General features: G+C 40.2%; 1 protein-coding gene across 3 annotated transcripts in view; it reads left to right on the forward strand.

Annotated features, from left to right (window-relative positions):
• SH3KBP1 (SH3 domain containing kinase binding protein 1) overlaps positions 1 to 25510 on the forward strand; it is a 211470-nt gene that overhangs the window by 18873 nt on the left and 167087 nt on the right. For 2 of the 3 annotated variants that reach the window (XM_036382203.2, XM_036382211.2), the window contains exon 2: positions 6211 to 6368. In XM_036382203.2, coding sequence (XP_036238096.1) covers positions 6211 to 6368 — 158 coding nt within the window. The remainder of the gene's footprint in view (positions 1 to 6210; positions 6369 to 25510) is intronic. The other variant, XM_036382221.2, reaches the window with a different exon arrangement.

A 25510-nucleotide genomic window follows, 5' to 3' on the forward strand; every position in this document is an offset into this window, starting at 1 on the left:
AGGTGCTGTGATTTAGCATGCTTTAGAAAATGAGTTTGATTTAAAAACTGCAACTGCAATAACCTAACAATTGTAGAGCACTTTTGACTGTCTTGTGCTCTTCAAACTTCACTACTGTGATAAATGAGAATTTTGAGTGATCTCAGAAGTGCCTTCCCATCAGTTTGTCACAATTCTGCACATTTGTTAGGTGTACTCTTATTTCTCTTTCCAAACTGTGCTTTGGTTTCCTTTGAAGAGTTTATAAACATCTTGATTGTGTGGTCTTACTTTGGTGACTCATATGTCTCTGACTGCTTACACACACTTATGTTACAGTAATCAGATTTTCTTAGAGGAGGCAGCTTTTAAAAATATTTATATGTGTTTTTTAATAAGTGGAAACTTTTATAGACAGAGAAAAGCCTGAACAGTGAAGAGTTGGGGTTTTCTGTTTGTTTAAACAAACTTTCAGTAAAACAAAAGTGATTGAACAGCTGCTGTCTGTATGTGAATTAGTGCAAACTTGAGGGAGTTAACTCCAGTGCCTCCAGCCTACCCAAGCCAGTGCAGAGTCAGGTCAACAGCCTCATTCTACCTTTTGGTGCCTCAACTTAAGAGAGAGAACATAATAAATAAGAAAACTGTCATTAATCATGTCATGTTTGCAGCCTTCTTAAGGGAAAACTGCAAGAACAGCAACAGATTCTAGAACTCTTGAAAAATGTGGTACTTACAGAGTGGGAGAGTTGTTTGTCTTCCTTCATTATGTCTTGCTGCAGCCTGAATGCTGAGGAGTGTTTGAAGAATCAGTAGTTGGAGCCAGCCTGAATCCCTGCTGCATTGTCATCTCCCCCTTACAGCTCTCTACCCACCTCCTAGCTGCTCAGGAAGAGCAAGGCAGTATGTAATTGCACTCATTGCAAAATCAGAATAGGATTTTAAAGCTTCCTAAGCAGGGAGGAGAAATGACTTGACACACACAAAAAGCTTTGAGTCCTGAAAGCAAGGATGTCCTAGTATGCAGCTTAAAAGTGAAGATACAGGACCTTGCTTTCAAAAGATCATTCCTGGGGTTCAACCAAACTGGAAATACCCTGCTGAATAGTCTAAATTTTGCCTTTTCTGAGCCACAGTCCTGTTGTGTTCTGTGGAGATAAAAATTTTCATTGATGTGTGTACCTTGCTGCCACTGCTTGAATCCAGTAGTCTTTGCAGAAGTCTTTGGAGAGCTATTGTGTAAATACAACTTCTGATCCAAATGCACTGGTTGGTCTGGGGTAAACTGTATGTATGTATATGTGTGGATATATATATGTGTGTATATATATATATATACACACATACACGCACATACACACATACATATATATATATATCTATGGATAATATTGGTGCTAATTTAGGGACTTTAGTTCATATATTAGAAGTATGTGTAAAAATTTGTTAGTTGCCTGGACTCAGAGGGTTGGGCTTTCCAGATCTTCAGGTCCCTGAGGTTTCAAGAGCCCAAACCCACAACTTTCCTGAATAAAGGGATGGAGTCTGTGCCTCGTGGATTTAGAGACTCCCAGAATAGCAAACCTGAAAACATTGATTTATAATTTCTGATGCTAGGAGGAAGGCTCCTGCTCCACCTCAAGGTCTGCAATTAAAGAACAGATTCAATGCTTTTGTAGGTGATGGGGGTCTGGGTGCTCAGTCCAGTGAAGCACCCAGGCTGGTAAATCTGAGCCATGCAGAAGCACCAGGAGAAAGTGGGAAGTGGTAACAGTAGGGAAATTCCCTGCTGCGAGTGTTGGAGACTCCCATCTGCTGACCTGACCTGACCTGACCTGACATCTAGAGAGGCTCGTTCCCTGCCAGGATCTGGAACACTGTGGTAAAACTGCCAGAGCTTGTCTGGCTTCACACTACTACTCCTGCTGCTCTCCCATGTAGGTTTGAATGATACCACCTGAAGGGATCTGAAATTATCAACTGTGACTCTGTAGTTCTGGGGTGATGACCAAGAGCCTGGCTGGATTCTCCTTGGTCCTTTGGGTGAGAGCAAAGTGCATTAGGATGAGTGGAGAGATCCTGTGGGTAAGTTGGTTGCATAGTTGGTGTCAGCAACAGAATTCTAGTTTTACAATCATGAGGGTCTTTTTGAAGATTGCTTGGAAAAGATGGGATTCACCTGACTAAGGCAAAAGCATCTCTGCTAACTATCTTATGAGCATTGGGACCAGGTTGGCAAACAAAATGTGATGCAAACAATGGAGACCTTGTATTCAAAAAAAATCAGGACTAATGGGGGCCTTTCCCAAGCATACCCATACAAACAAGGAAGTGCTTTTCAGAATTACAGGGAAAACTCTTTCTGGGAAGTCAGCACAGCTGGTTGCCTCTCTGAAATGTCTGTGTTCTCATGCAGACAGCATGGAATGCAAAGAAGAGGAATTACATGTCTGCATGCAGTTTTAGAGTTGGGATTTCATTGGGATTGTGAAGATACAATGTGGTAGCTCATATTCCATCACCCTGCTATCTGCTGGAGGGATAGTGGAACTTGTTTGTGTGCTGGGTTGGTGTGAGCAGTTCAGGAGGTTTCTGGAGTGTGTTGTCTACTGGATCTCGTACCTGCAAACAAAGAACTGTTTGGGGCTCTGAAGGCTGAGGGCAGCCTTGGTGGCACTGACCAGGAGATGATGAAGTTCAGGATCCAGAGAGGAGGGGGGGATAGGCAGAAAGCAGGGTTGCAACCCTGGACTTGAAGAGGAAAGACTTTGGCCTGTTCAGGACCCTGAAACCAGTAGAAAAGTCAGGGGCAAAGTAAACCTTCCCTCAGTGGAAGAGAATCAGGTTAGGGAATATTTAAACAAACTGGTCACATGCAAAGCCATGGCCCTGGTGTGGTATGTCCTGAAGGAGCTAATGGATATTGGGAGATCCCTCTTGATGGTCTTCAAAAAGTCACTGTGATGAGGAGAGTTCATTAAAACCAGAAGAATACCTCCTGTCTTCAGGAAGAGCAAGAAGCATCATTTTTTACTGAAAACTACAGGCTGATCAGCCCCATGTGAACCACTGGAAGATGATGGAACAAATAATCCTGGAGGCCATTTCCAAACACATGAAGGACAAGAAGACAGTTGGGAGTAGTCAGTGTTGATTTATGAAAGGGAAGTCATGTCTGAGCAATCTGTTAAGTCTTCTACCATGAGATCACTGACTTGGTGGAGTGAACGTTGTTTATGTTGACTTCAGCAAAGCTTTTGTCACTGTCTCCCATAACTTGACAAACTGAGGAGGTGCAGTACAGGTGAGTGGGAAGAAGTGTCTGAAATGCCAGAGGCGAAGGGCAGCAGGAGCTCCAGCTGCAGGCTGGTCCCTGGCAGTGGTGCCTCAGGGCTGGGAGATGGGGCTGATGCTGCTCAGTGTGTGCAGTGATGAGCAGGAGGACAGAGAGGAGGAGAGAGGAGTCTGAGCAAGCTGCAGGTGCTGCAAAAGCAGCAAGTGTTTGACTCCCCAGAGGGTGGTGCTGCCATGTGTAGAGGCTCAAGAGGCTGGAGAAAAGGGGCTGAGAGGATGCTCATGAGCAGAGGGAAATGCCAAGTGCTGCAGCTGGAGAGGAATAAGCCCAGGCAGAAGTACAGGCTGTGCCTGGGGGTCTGGGGAGCAGCTTTGTGGAGAAGGGCCCAGGGATGCCGGTGGATGTGAAGCAGAGCAGGAGGCAGCAGCGTGTGCTTGTGCAGGGGCAGCTGCTGGCTCCCTGGGCTGCTTTAGGCAGAGTGCTGGGAGCAGGAGGATCCTTCTGCCTTCTCCTTCCTGGTGAGGCACCTTTGGAGTTGTGTGTCCAGTTCTGGGCTCTCAGGTACAAGGGAGAGATGGAGAGAGCAGAGTGAGTCCTGTGCAGGGCCGTGAAGGTGGTTGAGGGATTGGAGCCTGTGACATGTGGGGAAGGTCTGAAAGAGATGGGACTGTTCAGTCTGGAGAGGAGAAGGCTCAGGCTGATATTATTGATGTGTCTGAAATAATTTTTAATTTTAAGGATGATCAAACACTGGAATTTCCTTGAGATCTCACTGGAATCCTTTGAGATAGTCAAAGCTTGGCTGCATAAGGCCCTGAGCAATCTGTGCTTTGGCAGTTTCTGCATTGTTAGGGGATTGTCTACAGAGGTGCCTTCCAACCTCAAAAACTGTGATTTAGGCAGTGGTTAGTGGTTTGTACTGCAGGTGCAAGCTGATAATAAATGAAGTACCACCGGGGCTGTCCTGGAACTTCTTCAGTCTAATGTCTTTGTCGAATACTGGAGAAGGCAGTGGAGTGCACTCTGCTCATATCTGTGATTTCTACCAAATTGGTGGAACAGTTCATGTGTTAAAGAGTGAAGGGACCTGAATCTAGAAGAGCTCTGATTGTCTAGCTTGGACAAGAGAAATTGGAGGTCCTAATAGCAACCTTACAAAGCTTACAAGTAAATTATCAAGAAGATGGAGTTATGCCCTGCAGTGGACGGTGGGGCAACAAGATCAGTGGGGGAAAACTGATACAAGAAAGGCTTCAAAAAAAAACGTAGAGAGAAAACCTTTTTCCCAGTTAAACAATGGAGCAGATTCTACTGCATCCCGTACCTGCCTCTGTAGGAGGAGGTTGGAGGATTTCAAGACCCATGTGGCAAAAGCCCTGAGTAACCTGGTTTGACCTCACAGCTGGTCCTGCTTTGAACACAAAGCTGAACTAGAGATGTGAAGTCCCTCTCAGCCTGCATGACTCTGATTTTTCTGCTAAGTTTCACTGGTAAATTTTTCATGTTCAGTTTGCCTGTCAGCTTACAGTGTGTGGTGCCAGTCTTTCTCTTTTGCTGTTCATTATGTAGTTTAGCAGGCCTCTTGTAAACTGGCTTTACAATGGTTTTTGACTTCACAGATGAGGTAATAGAGGAATATTACAAGCCATAAACTTGTTGCTGGTATGTATCCAAAAGTCAGAACACTGCTTTAGCTATGACTTGCAGGCTCTGGAGGAGGGATGGAGATATTCAGCATTGTGACTGTGTGACATTTTGGGGGTGGAAAGAAGTAATTCTGATTTCCTGTCAACTTAATTCAGTTTAGTATGCAGGGTTTGTTATTCAGGCAGAACCTTTTTGCTGCCTGTGGTGTAATGGTTGGCTTTGCTTTGTGAGCTGGTATTGCCTGCTTGCAGACTGGAGCTTGCAGGGTTTACATGGCACAATCTGATTTGATGCCTGATACTATTTCAATGGTTGCAGTGCTAAGTGTTTGCTGGGAAGTCTTTGGATGAGCTTTTCCACTGAAGAAAACAGGAATAAGTTTTACAGATATGGCTGTCCAGACCTCACCAATCTGGCCAGTAAATGTTTGATGAACCACTAAATATAACTATGGCTTCCATGTTGAGTACCCCAGGTGTATTATTTTTGATTTTCTGAAGGAATTTTTCTGTCGTTATGACTTCCTTAATTCTCTAAAGAGACTTGCTTGTGTGTATAGTTTCAAAAGATGGGGTGACTTCTTGGGAAAAGACAGACATGCTATGTAATGGTAGCAAGCTTATAATGCTTATAACTCTGATAAGAGACATTCAGAGCAGTAGAAGTATTTAATCTTAATTCTTTGATGCATAATCACAAGTGAAAGTAAATCTTCTGTCTTTGATGATACCCTGTGAGGGCATGTTCATGCAGCAAAGCTTTGCATTTCCATATAAACAGCAGTCAAAATCATCATGATGAAAAAAATTCTTGTTAAATACATTTTAGATTGATAATGATGTATTTAGCAAGGTAGTGGCAGTCGCTTGGGATGCTTATGAATTGAGAACCTTTACGTATTTATTTCAATATAAAATAAAATGCTTTGAAAGCCCTGTGAACAAAAGGTAAAACTTTGTCCAAGAAACAAAAATAAACTTCGTAATGCTGCCAAAATTAATATTGCTGAAGCATAACAAATTGATTTCCTTTAAAAAATAAAGAAAAAGGCATGTTGCCTTAACCATGATGGGTTTTCCTGTGTGTTTTTTTCACTTTGGCCTCTCTTGTAGCAGGTACCCACAGAACATTACCATTGCATCTTGCCTCTTTGATGTACTCTCTTAGTTAAGCTGAATATATTACTTTCACTGAGAATATATGATTGCATTGGTCTTTTCTAATGCCTTTGAAAGCCAGGAAAGCTTAAATGTAGTCAATAATTGTGCATGTGTGTGTTTCTTTTTTAGTGGAGGCGATAGTGGAGTTTGACTACAAAGCTCAACACGATGATGAGCTGACAATCACTGTAGGTGACATAATCACCAATATCAAGAAAGATGATGGAGGCTGGTGGGAAGGACAGCTCAAAGGCAGAAGAGGTTTGTTCCCTGACAACTTTGTAAGAGTGAGTACAAAGTGGAACTGTTCTTGTGTTGTGTGTATAAGTTAAATATACTGTGCTGTTCAGGCTAAATATCAGCCTTTATGTCATTGTATCTCTTATATTCAAAACCATAATATATTGCATATACATATGTATTGTGTATACCCATATATTGCATATATATAATGCAATCTTCTATTGAGACAATGTTACAAAGAAAAGATTACTTGCTTTGCAAAGACTGAAAATAAAAGAAGCTACACCTACATTTCTCTGGTGTTCAGTAAAAATACTTTGTGGTCTGAGTACAAACTGGTTATTCTAGAGCTTATAGGCCATTGTATTTTAAATATTTTGTCTTCTCTGTAACAGATTCTGCTTTTCCTGAGTGTTTTCTTAGGTTTTATAGAAGTTATTTTGGTGATATTATTCCTGGCTAAACTAGTTGAGAATTATTAGATTTCTCCATACAGTTCCCTATAAAAACCTTTTAAAAAACATTAATTTGTATTCACTTAATATATCAAATAACTTGCAGTAATCCTTGTTTTAGGACAACCATTCATAGGTTTGGAAAGAAATCATCATTTTTACTGGGCATCTGTGTTTGCACACATATGTCTGCACATGTGAAGCCAGCTATTAGTACCTCTGGGCCTCCTTGATTTGTCATTGCAGACCTAGGCTGTTAATTTCCATAAGTCTCCATAAACCTGGCTCTCCACTATGGAAAAGAGACCAACAACTACAATAATTTACATAGATTTTATGTTACTCTTTTAGTACAGCTTCTGAGGCTTCTGAGGATCCTTGGTACTTTCGCTTTTCTAAGGGTATAAGTGTCCTTTTTTTTTTTTTTTTTAAAGTTCTTCTAACTGTGTAAGCCTGTTGTGTGTTTAAGCATATGGACATAATGAAGTAATTCCATTTTGCTTCCATAGTGCTGCATGTGTCCAGGTAGCTGGGGGAAGTGGCCGGCTGTGAGTTCAGCCAGCCCATAGCAGGGGGTGTGGGGGTGGACAGGGAGCCTCAGGGGTTTCTGGAGGGGTCAGCACACACCCTGATCCTTGCTCCTGGCATTGGAAAGAAGGAGCAGCTCTGTGTGTGTCAGGCAGCAAAAACCAGGAGCAAGACTGGGCCTCAATGAGATGAAAGGGCATGGTTGAGGACAGTGAATAATCTGGGTTTTGCTTATCTCTGAAAATATACATTTTGAGCTAGGGGAAAGAAACTGTTTTAGGATTCATTGTGTATTGGTAATATTTTCTGATTAAACTCTGGTGAACTGTGGGACAAATGCAGACTTCCTCTACGCTTTTTCCTGGTTGATATTTTAAATTTGCTGCTGATTTTAGGAGGTGTTGGACTTAGTGTTCTAAACAAATGCAGCCTATGAATGTCTGTTATGGGAATATAATAATCAAAAGATTTCTAAGTTGATACCATTAATACCTAATTTTAAGGCCTCTTTTTTCCAAAATTATTTCAAGCTGTGGCATCCTGTCACATAATTGAAATATAAATAGCTTTTTCTTAATAGAAAGTTCTAAAACAACAGTAAATGGTTTAGGTTTTTTCTTCTCATGAAATACCACTCCCTGCTCTTTCCTTCCTGCCTTTTTTTTTTTTATCAACATCCAGGGCTGTTTTCTAAACAAGTAAAAACCACATTGTGTTCAAGCTGAGGATGAGGAAGAATTTAAAATCAAAGATGTTTTTCATAGCCAAGCATTTTCTCTCTAAACTAGGCAAGATGGAGTAGAAGATGCACACTTAAAGTAGAGTTAGTTTATGAATCTCTTGAGTGAAAACTTTAATTTTTCTTGTTTTCCTTGTGTAAGTCTCCTAGATGGAGAAATATGGTCAAAACAGCAGTCCCATTAGAAAACTTGTTGTGCATAATCACTCTGCCCACTAAGATTATAAGTAACTGTGAATTTCTCTTGATTATGGAAAATTTTTTAACAAGTGAATGCAGTCAGTTCGTGCCCCATTGACAAAGTGTGTGTCAACAAAGTAATAGAGAAGCTGGCAAAAAGGGATGCTACAGACAAGTAATGGACTTGAATGCTACTCCAAATTCCTATTTCTTATCAAAATTGGTTCTAAGAGTAGTTGAGACAGTTATTCAAAGGTTAAAACCTACAAATTAAATTCTTGAAGTACTTTGCATTCCACCTTCAAGAGGTAGGATTAATTTCTTATGGAGAAGAGCTTTTTCTCCCTGTGATTTTATTTTCTTTTGAATAAATTCATGATGACGTTCCAAATAAACTGTTGGGGTTTGCAAAAAATTGAATGTTTGGGCTGAAACGAAATAATGTAATTAACACTGTAAAGAGTACTGAATGGTTTCTGCCAACATTTCTGCACAGATTCTGGAAGTCAAGTTTGGAAGAAAAGAAGTAGAAATCAGAAATGAAAAAAATTAGAGAAATGCAATATATTGGAATGTTTATGAAAAGACGTTCATTTCAAGTGTTACTTAAGAAATAAATCCCCCGTATTTTTCAAGGGAATGTGAAATAAATTGTGAATATGCAAAAGACTCTTGGAGTTGCCTATCGTAAAAGCGGTTTTAAATTTCTTGCAAATTATGAGACCATTGAAGAGGAGTTGTCTGAAGACAGATGTGAGACAGAAAGAGGAAAGGGGAGGTAGCAATGATTTACGTGAAGTACATACGCAGTTATTTTTTTTCAAGGGACTTTCTCTACGAAGTTGTAGCAGAGGTGCTTCCTGTTCTTGAATCTACAAAACAACTGCTTTGAATTTTTTGTGTATTTATACATATAACGACGAAAAAGACGGATTCATACCCTTCTTAGACTCTGAAATTCAATATGCAAAGTGCAACAGAAAAGGTATTTGAAATTTATTTTCTGTTTCTTTTTTCATTGCCTAGTAGTCTGCGGCTATGGCCACTCGATAGATTTTGAGGAAAAAGTTTGTTTAAATATGAGAAAAATCTTTGGTCTCTCTTCAAGATCTAACTTAGCTCTTCAACACTTGGAAGATGACTACTTTTGCTAGAGATAATGGTGCTGAATGTATCATAAGAAATGTATGAAATTGTATCTGGTTGTTGTCTTCTGTTTTCTTTCAGTTTTTCAGGCAGAGAAATAGAAGTAGGAATGGAGAATTATGTACTGTTGCTGGTGTCTGTTTTAATTCTCAGTTATGCAGCTGACAAAGAGGAGGTATCAGGTGTGATTGCAGTGTTGTTCATTTATATGATATAAAGTTGGTTTTCGATGTCTTTCTAGCTTGAAAACTTCAACTTGAGATGGATGCTCTGCAGTGTAAACTGTTTGTAAGTGTGGCGGCGTCTGAGACAGACTTTGCTGATGGCGGGTGGAGATGTAGAAAGCAGGAAACTGGTGCAGAGCCATTCTTGCTGGCTTGAATTTTCAAAGTCAATTCTGTGTGGGATTGAATAGCGTTACACTGGTAAACTGAATCTGCTGCATGTAGCAACCTGAAAGCTTCTCTGTACTTCAGAGGACTTGCCAATATTACTAGCAGAGTTGGAGAGGTAAATTTATCTCAAGCAGGAAGTGTAGTGTAGCTGTTTTTGGAATTCTGGTGTATAGGTTGTGTTTTAGAATCAGTGAAACAGGGCAGGGATTTGTGTAACTGTACTGCTGCCTCGGGTCAGAAAAGCAATCTGGATTTCTTGTTATGCAAGCAGAATACAATCTTTAAATAGTGCACATTAGTTGTAGGATGTCAAAGATGTTCATGCTGAATCATGGTACAGATCCTTATCTGTTGCTTGTTATTTAAATTTCTTCTTTATATTAGTTTGTTTTTATCACAACCAGCCAGAGGTTGTGGAGGGATTGTGAGTGATTTCTTGATGAGACCCTTGTGCTTGTTACACATCCCTACCTATCTCTGTTCATGCTTTCATAAAACTTTTCATAAAGCATAAAAAGGTAATGTCCACATGCAGGGGCCCTTTGCAGCTGAATTTTTGCTCCTGGGCAGGAAAAAAGTATATTTCCCATGTCTGAGAACACTTTGGTTCTGCTTGGTACCTGCCAGGGCAGAGAGCTGCCAACTCCTGCTGTCCTTCCCTGCTGCTTTCCTCAGCCCTTTGCAATCTCTGGCACTCTGGAGCCTCCTGCCCTTGCTCTGGGGTTTGTCGGTTCTTAGGGCCTCCACTGCCCTCCTCAGCAGCCTGAGTACTGTCAGTTAAGTGATGTCTGGGTCAGCTTTGCCTCAGTAGCCACTTGTCATGAGCTCAGTCCCCATATAGGCCACACACTTAAGAGTTGGACTCGATCCTTATGGGTCCCTTCCAACTCAGAATATTCCATGATTCTGGGGAGGTTGTGGCATTAGCAGAGGCACTGAGGTTATATGCAAACTGGGGAAATTATTTCTGTCAGTACCTAAAAAGATAACTTGCTTTATGGGTCAGTGAATTGTTATGCTGGAGTACTTTTGATTCTTTTGATTTGGTTTTTTGGTGTGCTTTTTTTTTTCTTCTTTTTACACACTTGGCAGGAATTTGCTCAATTAATAAGCTTTTTCTTTTGTTGTTTTTGGAAATCTTACTAGAATACTGTCTACATATTCATTTTCAGGAATTGTTTTAGATTGTGGGATGCTAACTGAATGAGAGTCAGGAGTACTAACTTCTAATTCCAAGTTTTGGGTATGGCCATTAAACTTGCTATACTTATGATGAAATGCAAGGAAATACAATCAGGTGAAAATGTCGTCTCTGAGGTTTTGTTCCTGTCAACAGCAATCAAGATTTTATGAGGAGAAAAGTAACATCACAGACCCTAATTATTTATTATTGCTGCTGTTATTACTCTTACAGTGGTGAAAGCAAAACTAGTAAAAGAGTCTTTCCTCCTTTTCCAGCCCATCTCTTCACAAAGACACAAGATTGACCAAGATTGTCTTGTGCCAGTCAATAACCTGTGACTTGGCTGTGTTCCCTGTTCTGAGGGAACTGAGCACAGAGCAATGGCAGCACTCGGGGCTGTCCTGGGTGCCCAAGGTGTGGTGACAAACGATGTCACACCTCAACCTGTTCATCTGCATTCAGAGGAGGTGAGGGAGCTCCAGGGAGGCAGCTGCCCTGGGTGTTTGGCCTGGAAGTGAACTGCAGCTCCCTGGCAGTGAGGGAGGGAGGCTCTGTCCCTTGCCTGTGTCGGGAGCTGGTGCTGTTCCCAGCCGGATGGACGCGTGCTCAGGGCAGTCAGCAGCATGGAGCCCGTACGTTTACCAGGGGAGCAGGTGAGCGTTTGGCTGGCCTGTGGTGACCACTCTGTTGGATGTGGTTGGATGGCAGGCTTAGAAGGGAGGGGTTACTCAGGGGAGTGTGGGGGTGTGGAAAAGAGGAAAGATGGTGGTGGTTTGGGTCTGTCAGCTGCTGGGTGTTGTGTGGGAATTTAGTGAAGTATGTGAAAGTACGAGTACGTGCAGCAGTCGTGTAGTGACGCACAGTAATGGGAAGCTTCAGTGTTGAGATGTTTACTCAGTGACTAGTACATTATATTGCAAAAAGTAACCTTCTGAAAAGAAATGGCTTACTTGTAATTAAATACTGATAGGACTGATAGAAATTCTGCCATGGATCCAGCTCCTCCAATGGCAGGGGCAGTTGAGCTAAATGATCTTTGCGGTCCCTTCCATCCTCTAAGCATTCTGTGATTTTATGAGATCCCTGAATTTGAAAACAAAATTTATTGGTTTTCATTTTTTATGCAATGTAAATGCCGAGGTCTAAAACCATTCTTATTTAAATACACATTTTACTGCTTTACTAATGGAGTTAATGTATGTATTATCAATTAATATACAAAGGAGACTCAATTGTTTCCTTTCTTGCTCAGATTGTTTTTCATAGTCTTAAGATAACATCAGTACAGCATTTCAGTTTAAAAAATGCTGTTGTTTAAATTGTAAATCACAAAGACTCTAATTTGGGAAGCAAATACTATTTTTTCTTTCTTTCCTTCCTGAAACTCCAAGCCATGAGGAGAATCTGATCAGAGATTGAAACAAGAGCCCAACATGTCATCTAGAAGTCATCTTTTCAAATATATAATTTCTTTGGAGCTATAACATAATAATTCTTTAAGGTAGCTTCAATTTATTCAGAACTTAGTTATATATTATTATTTGAAATGTGTGTTATACAAAAAATTCAATGTGGTTTTGGCAATAGCCTCTTAAAGTAGTCATAAGGAATTATAGAATTGGCAGGATTAGATGGTTCACAGCATTTCTCCAACCTAGTCCTAAAAGCTTGTGAGGCAAAGAGAAGGTACAAAAAAAGTATAAATTTATATTGTGTCTTCCCTGAAATCAGTTTTCTTTTCTTTTTCCCCCCCTCTGGCAACCTTACAAGCTCCGGATGTTTTTATTTTCTCTGTAGATTGTGTGTGGGTGGATATGTTAGTAATCCATGTATTTTGGTCTGATTCATTTTCACGCTTGGCCTGGCAATTGTTTTTCTGTTGGAGGAGGCTGCTGTGAGAAACTCTTCTCTGTAGCTAGAATCTGTAGAGGCCCTTAGCAGCATTTGCATACAAATGTCTTGCAAAGCATACTTCTACAGTTATGGATTTGAAGGGAGTACAGCTGTGTATCTGATTTTTCCTGACAGGACCAAAAACCTCATTAAAATTCTTAAAACACAAGCTCCTAGAAATTGAATTGCAGCTCAGTCTCACTGCTGTTTGGAGCTAACGTGAGAATACTTGTCAATACTTCTACATTCTTTGCAGTTTAATTACAAGAGCACTTGGATTCCTTCAAGTTTAGAAAATAAACTTTTACAAAGTTTAAATGAGTATTCTGAAAGCCTGTGGAGTATCTACAGCATTTAATAGTCATAATGGTGAAAGGTTGTGCTTCAGCCTTACTCTGCCAAATAGTGCATTTACATAGAACAATACAGCCTGTATACAGACTTCATCCACTGATTGTCTTTTAGTTTATATTACTTAAGAATTAACAGTAACAGTAAGAAAGAATGAAGATGAGAGCAACAGGGACATGTGGGGAAAAAAAAGAAAGCTATCAGAGACAGCTTGCTGCTGCTACTGCTGCCATGACTTAGTGATACTCTAGTTGTTATTTATTAGCAGTACTAACTCTACACTGTTATTTATTAACAGTAAATATGTGTGTGTATGTGGGATTTGTTTAGTGGTGTTGATTTTTAATTTATTTGGATTTTCATTGTTGTATTTACGTTTTACTTTTATGTATGGAAGTGCTGTTTTTTTCTGAAGTATCATGTGTAGACCATGTAACAGTTTTCATGTTTTTGTAAAGTGAGTATCAACTGGAATGACAAACTGCTTGCACTGTTTGCTATTGGAAGTAGTATTTGACTAATTAGGTATCTGTATTCTGTTCCTGTAAGTGCTGCAATTTCCTCCTAGAATCTTTTGGGAACTGTTTGGGAAGCTGATGGTGAAGACAGTCCTTAAAGGGTCTGCCATTTCCTGCTGCCACCTAATTATGGACTCTACTAGAATTTCACTGGCACTGTTAATGAAAAGTAAAATTATGATATGACACAGTATATTAGTTTAGGTTTATGAGCAGAACGTGTTGTTCTCTTAAGAGCTGGAAAGAGCCGAGTGTGTATGAGCCTCTTAATCCCGATTTTTTGGCTTTGTTACAGCCAAATAAAATATATCATTGTTTATATATAGGCACTCTAGTTATTCAGTTACTATGGAAAACGTCAAAGGTGCAGGTAAACGACCATCATGAAATAGGATGGTTATTTAATAGGGTTATTTACTCTGACTTCAGACTTCAGTGATGGATACTTAGTGCCAGTGGTTGTGAAAGGAGGTGGTGAGGGATGGAAGGAAAACAAGTAGAGCATACATTTTAAAAAATAACATTGCTACTTCCCACCCAGGGAGAAGGAACAAGGCAAACCTTTCATTTTTACAGAAGGTGGTAATGACTTTTGCTTTTATTGAATTTTTTTTTTAAATGGGAATATCAAGAGAAAAAAATGCATCCCAAGCCATTCAAGAAGGTGCAAGGTGCTGAGTTTATGTATCTGGTGCCTCACAAAACCTTAATTCATCCATTTCCCACTTGGTGAGGACTCACTGCACCTTTTGAAAGATTGAGTCAGTACTTGTTCTTCCAGAGAGCCTGCATTTGCCTTCCCAGAAACAATAGGCCAGCATTAGCTAAAGCCCTGATTAAAAACACCCTTCCAAAAGATACTGTCTCTAAAGCAGAGACTTCTTTCATAGTTTTCATGACTGCTTCAGAATACAAGCTACTGCCATTATTTTGGCTGATTCCTTACAGCCAGCTTAGCTAAGCCTTGGTTTCCATTTTAAACATGCTTTGGTGTGTTTAGGCTGCCTGATTTATCTGTCAGTATTCAGCCATTAATTGATAACATAAACCAAATGAAAATATCTTTTAATACTTTTGGCTGAAAATTATTCTCTTCCTACTTGGAGCCAAGAGCATTACATCATTCAGCTTTGCTTTTGCCAACTTATCAGCTTTTTGGTTGCTTGAAGGATCTTTTCATTTTTGTTCCCTCACCCCAAGTTTCCTAACCATGGTGCCCCAGGGCCTTGCCAGCAGGTGAGCAGACTGCCTGTCCTAGTTCATGGTGCTGTCATATTGTCTGCATGGCACTACAGACACATGGCTCTTACACTGTCAACATCCATTGCCAAATCACTGGCCCAATGAATGCCTAATAATTAGAAGTAGAAGAAAGTAAAATGCAAATCTTCGTGTTTCCTTTATGCTTCCTCAGTGTCCCATGGCTCAATTTTATTGTGCTATCAAAATGTAATCTGTTCCTCCTTTAAAAGTTCCTCTAAGTTGACCTGAGTTATTCTCCTTCCAGATTTGAATTAGAGAAATATGAATGGAAAATGCTTGTAATTCAGAGCTACCACATTATCTATCTTGAATAAAAATTAGCTGAAATTCACCCATCAAAAATCTACATGCATGTCTCAGTGTAGCTTTCAACAAATTTTTAAATTCTCCTATTTTGTTTTAGAGGAGTCTAATTCTAAAATTTAGTTGAATAGTTGCTATATAATTTATGTCATGAAATAAACCACTTATAAGTAGAACTACCTGAAATGTAGTGATGTGCAGGTATAGAAGGCCATAGGCTCAGGAATTTACTTTTGGTCCCACACAACCTATGAATTTTGCGACCTTCAGTTGATTTGTAGTGCTATGAGGTGTTCTTGCTGTATTTACCTTTCTTTGACTCTGACTCTGTTCTTTCAAACTGAGAGAACATGAAGACCTGCAGTTGTGAACTTGAGTTGACAGGTTAGAGAAAATACTTTGAAACATTTCAGTGGTTCACTGAAGTTGATAGGATGACAAGGAGGACACAACAGTGCTTGTGGGACTGAGCACTGCATTTCATGATTCTTAATTGCTCTGTGATTCTGCACAGAAAACTTTCTAATTTCTGTATTGTTAGCCCACATGTTATTACTAGGTTGTTTGAACTTCTGCAGCCTGTCAATGTGAAAATTTTTTAGAGGCTAGTCAAACTGGTGGATGCCAGAGGAAAATGTTGAGTAAGAGGAGGGAGAAGAATGACTCGTTAAACTGTAAAATGAAAGCTCTTTCTCAATCTGTAATCCCTTTCCAGGTATTTTCAGAAGTCCCTATATCTATCTATCTATCTATCTATCTATCTATCTATCTATCTATCTATCTATCTATCTATCTATCTATCTATCTATCTATGTCCATTCAGTAGGCATGCATGATGTATGTGTGTTGTATGCAGAAATAAACACTGGGTCTAAAACCACAACATACAAGTTAAAGCATAGGAATTTTTTTTTTCAGGAGAGTTTTATTATACAAAATAAAGAAAGAGAATTTATCCTCTGGTATTCATGAATTCAACCTTTTTTACTCCACTAAGCAATTGTATCAGGATGGGGTTTTTTTTCTATATGGGTTTTTTTTCTATATGAGAGTTTGCACAAGGAAATACCATGTGTTGCTTGCCCTTCTGAACCCTGGTGACGCTTGCAGTGACACTGCAATATTCATCCCATTTCTTTTTGCTGGGATTTTTACCATTGTATTGTTTCCTTAGTGAACATTCAGATATTTAGAAAAGGGTAGTTTTTGTTTGGCCTCTTTAAGGTGAGTATACTGTACTCCCAGAAGTTTTCTTTCAGGCTCACGTGTTTCCATTAGAAGCTGTGCTTCTCTTCCCACTTTCCCACCCCACAGCTTCTGTGTGGGTTTTATTTTCTCATGAAGCTGAAACTGGGCATACAAGTTCCAGGGCTGAAGAACTCCTCCAGGGCTTCCTTGCTCATGCCTGCAGTTATTTGTAATGTGTTGGTAACCTGCCTCTCCAATCTCTGTTCTGTGCCCTTCTGCTGTCAAATTGCAGCTCCATGACACTGAGCACTGTAAATAATGAGAGAAAATATTAATTACAGCTGTGTTAGAGAAGTATTTCTTTGAAGACTGTTGGATTAGTGGAGGCTTTCTTTCTTTCATGCTTTTGAGCCTGTCTGTACTGAAATGAGATTCTCGAGTCCTACCATTGAAGAATGTATCTGGAAGGACAGACAGGGAGATGGGATTTGAGTTTTGACAACCAGCAGCACCAGCATTTGCTAATGAGTGCAAACAGATGTGTTTGTTTTCTACTGATGCTTTCAGACATTCATAAAGTGAAAACAGGATTTACAGGGAGAGGCTAAATTACTATCTCTTACTAGATTGCGTTGTTGGAAAAATTTACTTGGCTCCCCTCATCAGATCTGGCAACAAGCAATGAAATGAAAGATAAATACTGGCTACAGGCAATTGTTTTTAGTTAAAGCCAATTAATATTAGCTGGTTAGACTGCTTGAGAGAAAAGGGAAGTTTGCATCCCTGGAGCATGATGCTGAGTAGCAGGGGGAGAGGTAAACTTGAAATGGCATTTTTGGTACTGTGTTGCCATTATAGTGACACTATCATTTGATTGAACTTCATCTCTGAGTAGTAAGATTTTGCATTCCTGCTGCTGTCAGCATGTAAGCAGGACTTGTGAAAAAGATGTCACATGTAATGATTCAGTGACAATACAGAGTGATTAACTACAAGTGCTTTTATAAGTGTGCAAAAAAATATACCAACATAATTGTCTGGCAAGGATCCTTTGGTAGCACTAACAGAGGCCTTGATTTTTTTGGTGTTAACAGTGGCCACTTGAAATATTATTTTTGCTTTTTTTCTGAATGGGAGTGCCTTTCAATGAGGAGCAAAAAGCATGAGATAATACAAAAACCAAATTGTTCTTTGTGAACGTTATGGATGAACAACCTCACTTGTGATAGGAACTTGCACCTCCTGCTCTGGTGCTCTTTCATGGTTATAAGGGTGTTAGTGTAAAGTATTGCCAGGGAGCTCCTGCCATGCAGCAACTCTACAGCCAAGTCCTGCTCCAGGGCCATCTAGTCAAACCCTGCACAGCAAGCAAACAGGCTGTACCAGTGAGAGCTCAATCAGCTAAACCAGTGCAGTCAGTGGCAGGGGCTTCTGCTGGTTCAATTGCTAATCAGGAATTCCTAGTCTTCCTGCTTCAGCTATGCTGCAGAAGTTTGCAAATAGGTACCACTTTAGGAAATTCCACTTTGGTTGTTTAACACATATAGCACATTGTTGCACTGTAGTATTTTCCTTTTTTTTTTCCCCCTTCTTTTGTATCTTTCTTTGTCCTCCTCTCTAAGGAATTTTCAACTATGCCTTAGTTATATGTACCTGCTCTTGGATACAGTCATTACCACCTGCCTCTCTTGGAAGAAAGAAGTTTAAGGTTTGAATTCTGTGACTGGAAGAGAGTAGTTAATATTCAGATTTTATTCTCATGTGAAAAGGTTAGAATGAAGTCATGGAAGCTGTGCAAGGTACTTGGACAACATTTAATATCCAAATAAGTGCTGCTTTTTCATAAAACTATTAACTTCTGGTTTTGTGTTCAACTGTTAGCAGATGAGACAACTGGAAAGGAGTGATTGAACAGTTTCTCTAGCATTTTTTTAGAGTGAAAAGGATACCTACAGGGTATCAGGAAAAGCTTCTTTAAGATGAACACATAGTAAGCTAACTTCACTGTACAGATCATTACAGGAAATACAGCTAAGGCACCAAATTACATTGTTTGAAATGTTAATGAAGCATTTTTGTGCACTGCAGAAACCATAGCTATGCTAGCACAAAACCAAAGTTGTTTTCGGTGGTTGTTGCTTTGCAAACTCCTCTCTGCTGGGTGCTCAAAACCTTGTGTGCAGAGAGAAAAGCTGTACAGCTTGTACTGTGTTAGATTGCTTCCATGCAAGTGGTAACAATGGTGTGACTAAGCAAAGCTTGAAGAAGCACAAGTTTGATCAGGAATAAATAGGAAAAAACATTGAAAAATGGGCACAGGACAAACCATGTAAATTCAGGCATCTCAAAAAAAGCAGTGGTCTAATAGCTCCCCACAGGAAAGCTGGACGCTTTATTTATATAATATATGGTCATTTTTTAAAATTGTAGCTGCCAGGTTGTATATATGTTCTAAAAATTACATTTTAGTCTCAAAGGTGGTGTTCCAGTTAATCATGGCTGTGTAACACAAGTGTTAGAATTGCTTGAATAGTTATGTCTTACATGGCTTCATTGCTTATCCTTGAGCTTAGATGAATTCTTGGTCTGCTTTATGATTGACTTCAAAAGTACAGATAGCTTTATTTGCAGTATTTTGGGTTTGGGAAACCTATTTTATTGTCTGAAATGTCATTCAGTAACTCTAGGTCATATCTGCTTCCACAGTATAAAGCATTGTAAAGCATTCTCTATCATCCTGCAACCCAGCCTGATAACTGAAAAACAAGTGTTATTTTCATTCATACATCATAAAGAGAGTGTAGACAGATCTGCTATAATGCCTCATCCAGAAGAAAATCTCAGAGGAGACTAAATTGAGACAGAAAATTTATTTTCTCACAAAGAACCTTAGGCAAGGCTCCTGGGGAATAGCAGAAAGCAAAAGTCGATCATCTTTTCAAGAAGGAAAAGAAGAAGAATTTGGGGAACTCAGGCTTCATCTTTACTTCCTAGAGACCATTTCCAAACACATGAAGGACAAGAAGACAGTTGGGAGTAGTCAGTGTTGATTTATGAAAGGGAAGTCATGTCTGAGCAATCTGTTAAGTCTTCTACCATGAGATCACTGACTTGGTGGAGTGAACGTTGTTTATGTTGACTTCAGCAAAGCTTTTGTCACTGTCTCCCATAACTTGACAAACTGAGGAGGTGCAGTACAGGTGAGTGGGAAGAAGTGTCTGAAATGCCAGAGGCGAAGGGCAGCAGGAGCTCCAGCTGCAGGCTGGTCCCTGGCAGTGGTGCCTCAGGGGTGGGAGATGGGGCTGATGCTGCTCAGTGTGTGCAGTGATGAGCAGGAGGACAGAGAGGAGCAGAGAGGAGTCTGAGCAAGCTGCAGGTGCTGCAAAAGCAGCAAGTGTTTGACTCCCCAGAGGGTGGTGCTGCCATGTGTAGAGGCTCAAGAGGCTGGAGAAAAGGGGCTGAGAGGATGCTCATGAGCAGAGGGAAATGCCAAGTGCTGCAGCTGGAGAGGAATAAGCCCAGGCAGAAGTACAGGCTGTGCCTGGGGGTCTGGGGAGCAGCTTTGTGGAGAAGGGCCCAGGGATGCCGGTGGATGTGAAGCAGAGCAGGAGGCAGCAGCGTGTGCTTGTGCAGGGGCAGCTGCTGGCTCCCTGGGCTGCTTTAGGCAGAGTGCTGGGAGCAGGAGGATCCTTCTCCTTCCTGGTGAGGCACCTTTGGAGTTGTGTGTCCAGTTCTGGGCTCTCAGGTACAAGGGAGAGATGGAGAGAGCAGAGTGAGTCCTGTGCAGGGCCGTGAAGGTGGTTGAGGGATTGGAGCCTGTGACATGAGGGGAATGTCTGAAAGAGATGGGACTGTTCAGTCTGGAGAGGAGAAGGCTCAGGCTGATGTTTTTAAGTGTCTGAGTACGTGATGTGTTGGAGTACAGAAAGTGGAGCCAGATTCCTCCTGGCAGTAGACAGTGGAAGGAGGAGAGACAGTGGGTATGAATTGAAATACAGGAAAATCTATTAAACATAAGAGAAAATGTTTGAGCTTGGCCAACCATCGGAATAGGTTGTCCAAGTATATTGTGGAGCCTTCATCCTTGAATGTACTTAACAGCCAGCTGAACACAGCCTTGGGTATCCTGCTCTCACTGACCCTGCTCTAAGCCAGTGGGTTGGACCAAGCAATCTGCAGAGCTGCCTTCCTGCCTTGGCCATTCTGTCAGCCTGTAAAAGCAATTAGTTGGATCACAGGACTTTGGCTCAATAGGGATCACTCAACTATGGAGTAGTAAACAGGAGAGTTAGTAGAAGTACAGGACACCTAGAGACTCTATCTTGAGAGTAAGCAATGACTTTTCTGTATAATCAAGTTAAGTGTTGGTTATAGTTTTCACTTCTAATTATAACTACATGCTTTTTCTTTCAATGAGCAACATTTTTCACACTGCAATTAAAAATATGCCTACGCACACACATGCACTTATGCCAAGAATGAAGAAGGAGGTTTTAGTAGCATTATGAAATTATGATTCTTAAAGCATTTGAATGGGCTGAGTGAACTGTGCCTCTAGTTGATTTTTTTTTAAACAATACCTAGCTTTCTTCAGGGATACTTTTATGTGCGTCTCTTTTCCTCCCTCATTATTTCTCCCATATGTCACAATTTCTGAAGTGACCTTTAACTGTGAAGAGATAAGTTCTTAATTTATAAGTCGTAAGTAATTCTTTGTGAAAGTAGGCATCTACAGAGAGCATCCATATTCTATGAAAGGCAGCAATACAAATTCAGGGCTTGCCTGATGTAAAATTGTCTGGGGGGAGAAGAGTGGTTAAAGGTAACTGCTGAGAAAACTTGCAAACAAAGGAATAAAAATACCAGAATATTAATGAATATGGGTCTTCATTGAAGATGTACCTGAGTATCTTCAAATTACTCAGAGAGGGGAGGGGTGAGGTAACTGCTTAAAGTGTGTGTAAGTGTCTGTGTATGGGTTGGTGTAGGAATGAGAGAGCAAGGGCATGGGAGGAGTTTGGAAAACATCCCTTAGGTCTCCCCTTGCTCTTGTAGGCTCCATGTTTCACAATTATGAAGATTCACTGGGTTGTTGCTGTGCCCACCAAATGCTGCTCGAGAATCTCTTTGCTCTCGTGGTTAGAAATGTTCCTTTACACTTTCTCCTCATCATGTGAGTTAAGGTGGCTTTTTGGGTTTTTTCCCCCCATGGAATTTCATCAATCCTGTTTGCTCTTTGTCCTTGTAAGGTCTTTTCTTTGCTTGAGAAAGTGTGGAAAGGTAGGTTTTCCTTCTCCTGAGAGCACAAGCAGCACTTCTCTGTGTTTCATTTTACACCACGTGCTGGACAGACAAGACATGATAAGGAGTTATACATTGTAACCCAGATTAAACTTCAGTATTGAACCCTATATTGAGTTTGAATCATCCATTGTCCTTTTAATACTTTTTTCTCTCATTTTCAGTAACCTGTGAAGCAATTCATGGGCCTGTATTTGTGAAATAGACTCAAAACTATGAGAGAAGCAAAGTCTGCATGGTCTTTTGAAAATCACATAAATTTTTAATATCCTTCTCTATCTACTCAGAATTGCTCAAACTGTCTCTGAAACTCATCTCATGATAAGATTGGGGGATTTTTGACCTGTACACTAAGGATTGGTTTGAATTTTTTCATGTCATCGGGGCTGCTTTTCTCTCCTTAGCTACTACACATACAGTTTGGCCTTTTCTCCAAAATGGCTTTTTACTACCTTGCCTGTGGGTAAGAGTGTGTGTTAATTTGTGGACTTAATCTGTCAGCCAGAGAACCACCTGTGTGCTGTCTGGTAAAGAAGGATGCTGACTGGGATGAGTTTTGTTGAAGGAGTTATACATGGAGTGAGTGTTGGGTTTTTCACTTACCTGAAATAGCCTCCATTTCACATTTCCATAGAGCCATGTTTTCCCCTTTCTTTTGCTGCTAATTATAATCTTCTCTTATGAGTTCTTACAGCCACAGAATTCCCAAACTGTACAAAGGGGAGAAAAAAGAATTTAATAATTCAGAGATAAAATGATTGAGTGAAAAGGAAAAGAAAAATTATTGTGGAAAAAGAAAAGAAGCTGTGATGTATATGGGGCTTTATATGCCATTGTGGAGCTATTTAAATAATTTAGCTGCCAAATGAATCACACTCCTGTTCTGTCATTCATGGAGGGGTCTGATAAGACAGAAGCTTTGTGTGAACAGGATGTTTTCAGAACAGGGTGTTTGAGCAGCCCATTCTGTCTTGAAGTAAAAATTATTTTCAGCAGGCATATTCTAAACACATTGTACCTGTGTGAGAGAAGTACAAAAAGCACAAAATCTTGCAGTAGAGTTTTGTGCCTGAGTTCAGTAACACTTGGCAGAGGCCAGCCAGGATAGGAAATTATCTAGATTATATTTAGAAATAGAATATTTGCCTCTCTAGGACAAACTTGTGAGAAACTGGTATTAGGTTGATATTAGCCTTAATTTAGGAAAATAGAGGAACAGTGAAATTATGATAGAGTGGTTAAGCGAGAAGATTGTAATGGCTGGGGTATGTTTGCTGTTCTGAAGAGTTAAAACTGGTGACCTCTGTTAAAACAGATAAAAATAAAGAAATAAAAGGATGGCAAAGAGTAAAAACTTCTGTTGAATTGCTAACAAGGTCTGAATTTAACAAGGGTTATGGAAAGGGAGTGAAGCTGTGGGTTGGGGTTAAAAGGCTTGAATAGGGCACTGTGACCCAGGGTAGTGTGTTGAAAAATGTAAATGTAGTTAAAAAAACCCAGACAGCACTAAGATGAAAGTGCACTGGAGGAAATGCAGAGTAATGTTCAAGTGCAGGATACCAGCTCTGCTGTGTTTCCTTTTGGGTTTTTGGGTTTGGGTTTTTTGGGTTGTTTGTTTTTCATTTTTAGGTGTTTTTCTTCCATTTTCTTCCTCAGTTATCACCCTGCTACTAAGCATGCCCCCATGGCTTTCTCTGCAGACCATAAACACTGTCTGTAAACCATCCCTACTGCACCTGTTTCACAGAGGTTTGGTATAAAGACGAGGGACAAGTAAAAGTTGATGGAATGCATGGGAAGTTAAGAACTGGAGGCTTGAGGTGGAGCAGAATGGCTCTTGGGAGCCACCCCATAGGGCCCTCAGCCTATTTGTACTGAGTTTACCAAGGTTTAATACAGGCAGTGAGGAGTTCCTGGATTTAAAGATCCTGTGACAGTGTGTACTGGCAAAGAGAGACATCTGTGTTCATAATAAATTTTTATCTTGTGGTGTTTTCAAATTTGCCATGGTGTCTATATATTGATTCCCCCCAAATAGCCTCCTTTGAAACTGCACTAAACTGTGTAATCAAAATCAATTTATTTTATTTTCTTTTTGGTTTTGGGTTTCCCTTTTGACAGATACTCATCAGCAGTTACTTTATATATCTTTGTTTTATGAAATCTTTCCTTATTGGTGGTTTGCAGTGTTACCTTCATGGATTTGATCTAAAGTTCATATAGTCTAATTTATGGCTCCCTTTGGATTGCACTGCCTATTGCTAATCATAAAGTGCATATTTTTCAATTAACACTGTTTGAATATTTTAAAATTTAACTTTGTGCATGTGTGTGTGTGTCTTATCTATCTCCAAACCACACTCTGAGTTTTTTCAGTCTCTAAGGAGAAGCAGAAAAAACTGCAAACTGCATGGACCAATGTTGTCACTTAAACTTACACCCCTATGGAGCTGGTTTATTGCCTTTTTCTTTCTTGAAACCTCACTTTTAAAAATGATATTAATAAGAAATAATTCTAATTGTCTAAGGACAAAATCTTAGAAGTTGAATCAGGTAGATTTGCCTTGCTGTATCAAGGTGAGGTAGCAGAAGGCAGCCCTTTGCAGAGGCTGAGTGTCATTCTGAAGTCTCTTTTCCTCTTTGTGGCAAGTGATATTTAGACCATCTGTCTTGGCTGCATCTAAAGATCAGAGTCAGCTGTGATTTCTTGTGTTTGGGATCCCTGCAAACAGTACCTCTGGAATGTCCAGGAGGCAGTTCTTTTTCATGCTGATGAATTCCTGCTAGAGCAGCTCAGCATGCCTTTGTTCTGCAGCTGATTATAACAACTTCAGGCCTTGGGCTGTAAGTGCTCAGCATGTCAAGAACTGAGCACCTGAGTGAACCTTTCTTTCTCCTGAATACCTGGTTAATATCTAATTAATGACCACATTATTTAAAATTGTTTGTGTGTTTATGTCCCTTTGCCTGCAAAACTTAGTGACAGCTCTAATATTTGCTCACAGTGAAATAGGGCTGAACCTTCAGGAGGAACATGCACTCTGAACTCCTGTAAGCCCTTTAATGGCTGCTGTGGTGGCTTCTCTGACACCAGCACTTAACCAGTCACATCATGCTTGGGGACACTTTGAGCATAAACAATGCTAAATAAAGCTTAATGTTTGCAGCACAACACTACCAATGCAGATGGCAAAACAGCAGTTTCGTTTTTTGTGAAGTTGGACCACTTACACAATGTTTGCATAAATTCAAGCATGATATGATGCAAGGAGAAGTAACATGCAGTTGTGTTTTCAGAGCAGCATGCCAAAAGCAAAGTCAGCTAATGACAATATGTTTCTGATTTGAGCTTCAGGTATATGTTTTGTTTTTTTTTTTTTTCTTTTCGGTAATACATGACTGCTTCAAATAACAACACGTTTGTGTGAACCTAGTGTCCCTAAAATGATTATGCAAGAAGTGTGATCAGAGGGCTCTGTTAGCTTTGTGGAGCTGGAGAATGAACTAGAACTTCTGCTTAATATGGAAGTTATCTGGCCCTTTAAAGCAGAATTGCATCAATTGGAATTTACCAATAACTATGAAGACATTGAATCTGAATTCTGATGCAATTAAAAAGAAGAAGTACTGTCATAATTTTGCTGCCTTCTTGCAAACCTTGTAAGAAGAACCATGGGAAGAACTGACATGACTGTCCTCTTCATGAGAAGATGCTGACAGAAGGAACAAGGGTGAGCTAAAAG

Source organism: Molothrus ater, chromosome 2, assembly GCF_012460135.2.
Source record: "Molothrus ater isolate BHLD 08-10-18 breed brown headed cowbird chromosome 2, BPBGC_Mater_1.1, whole genome shotgun sequence".
NCBI classification, from domain to species: domain Eukaryota; kingdom Metazoa; phylum Chordata; class Aves; order Passeriformes; family Icteridae; genus Molothrus; species Molothrus ater.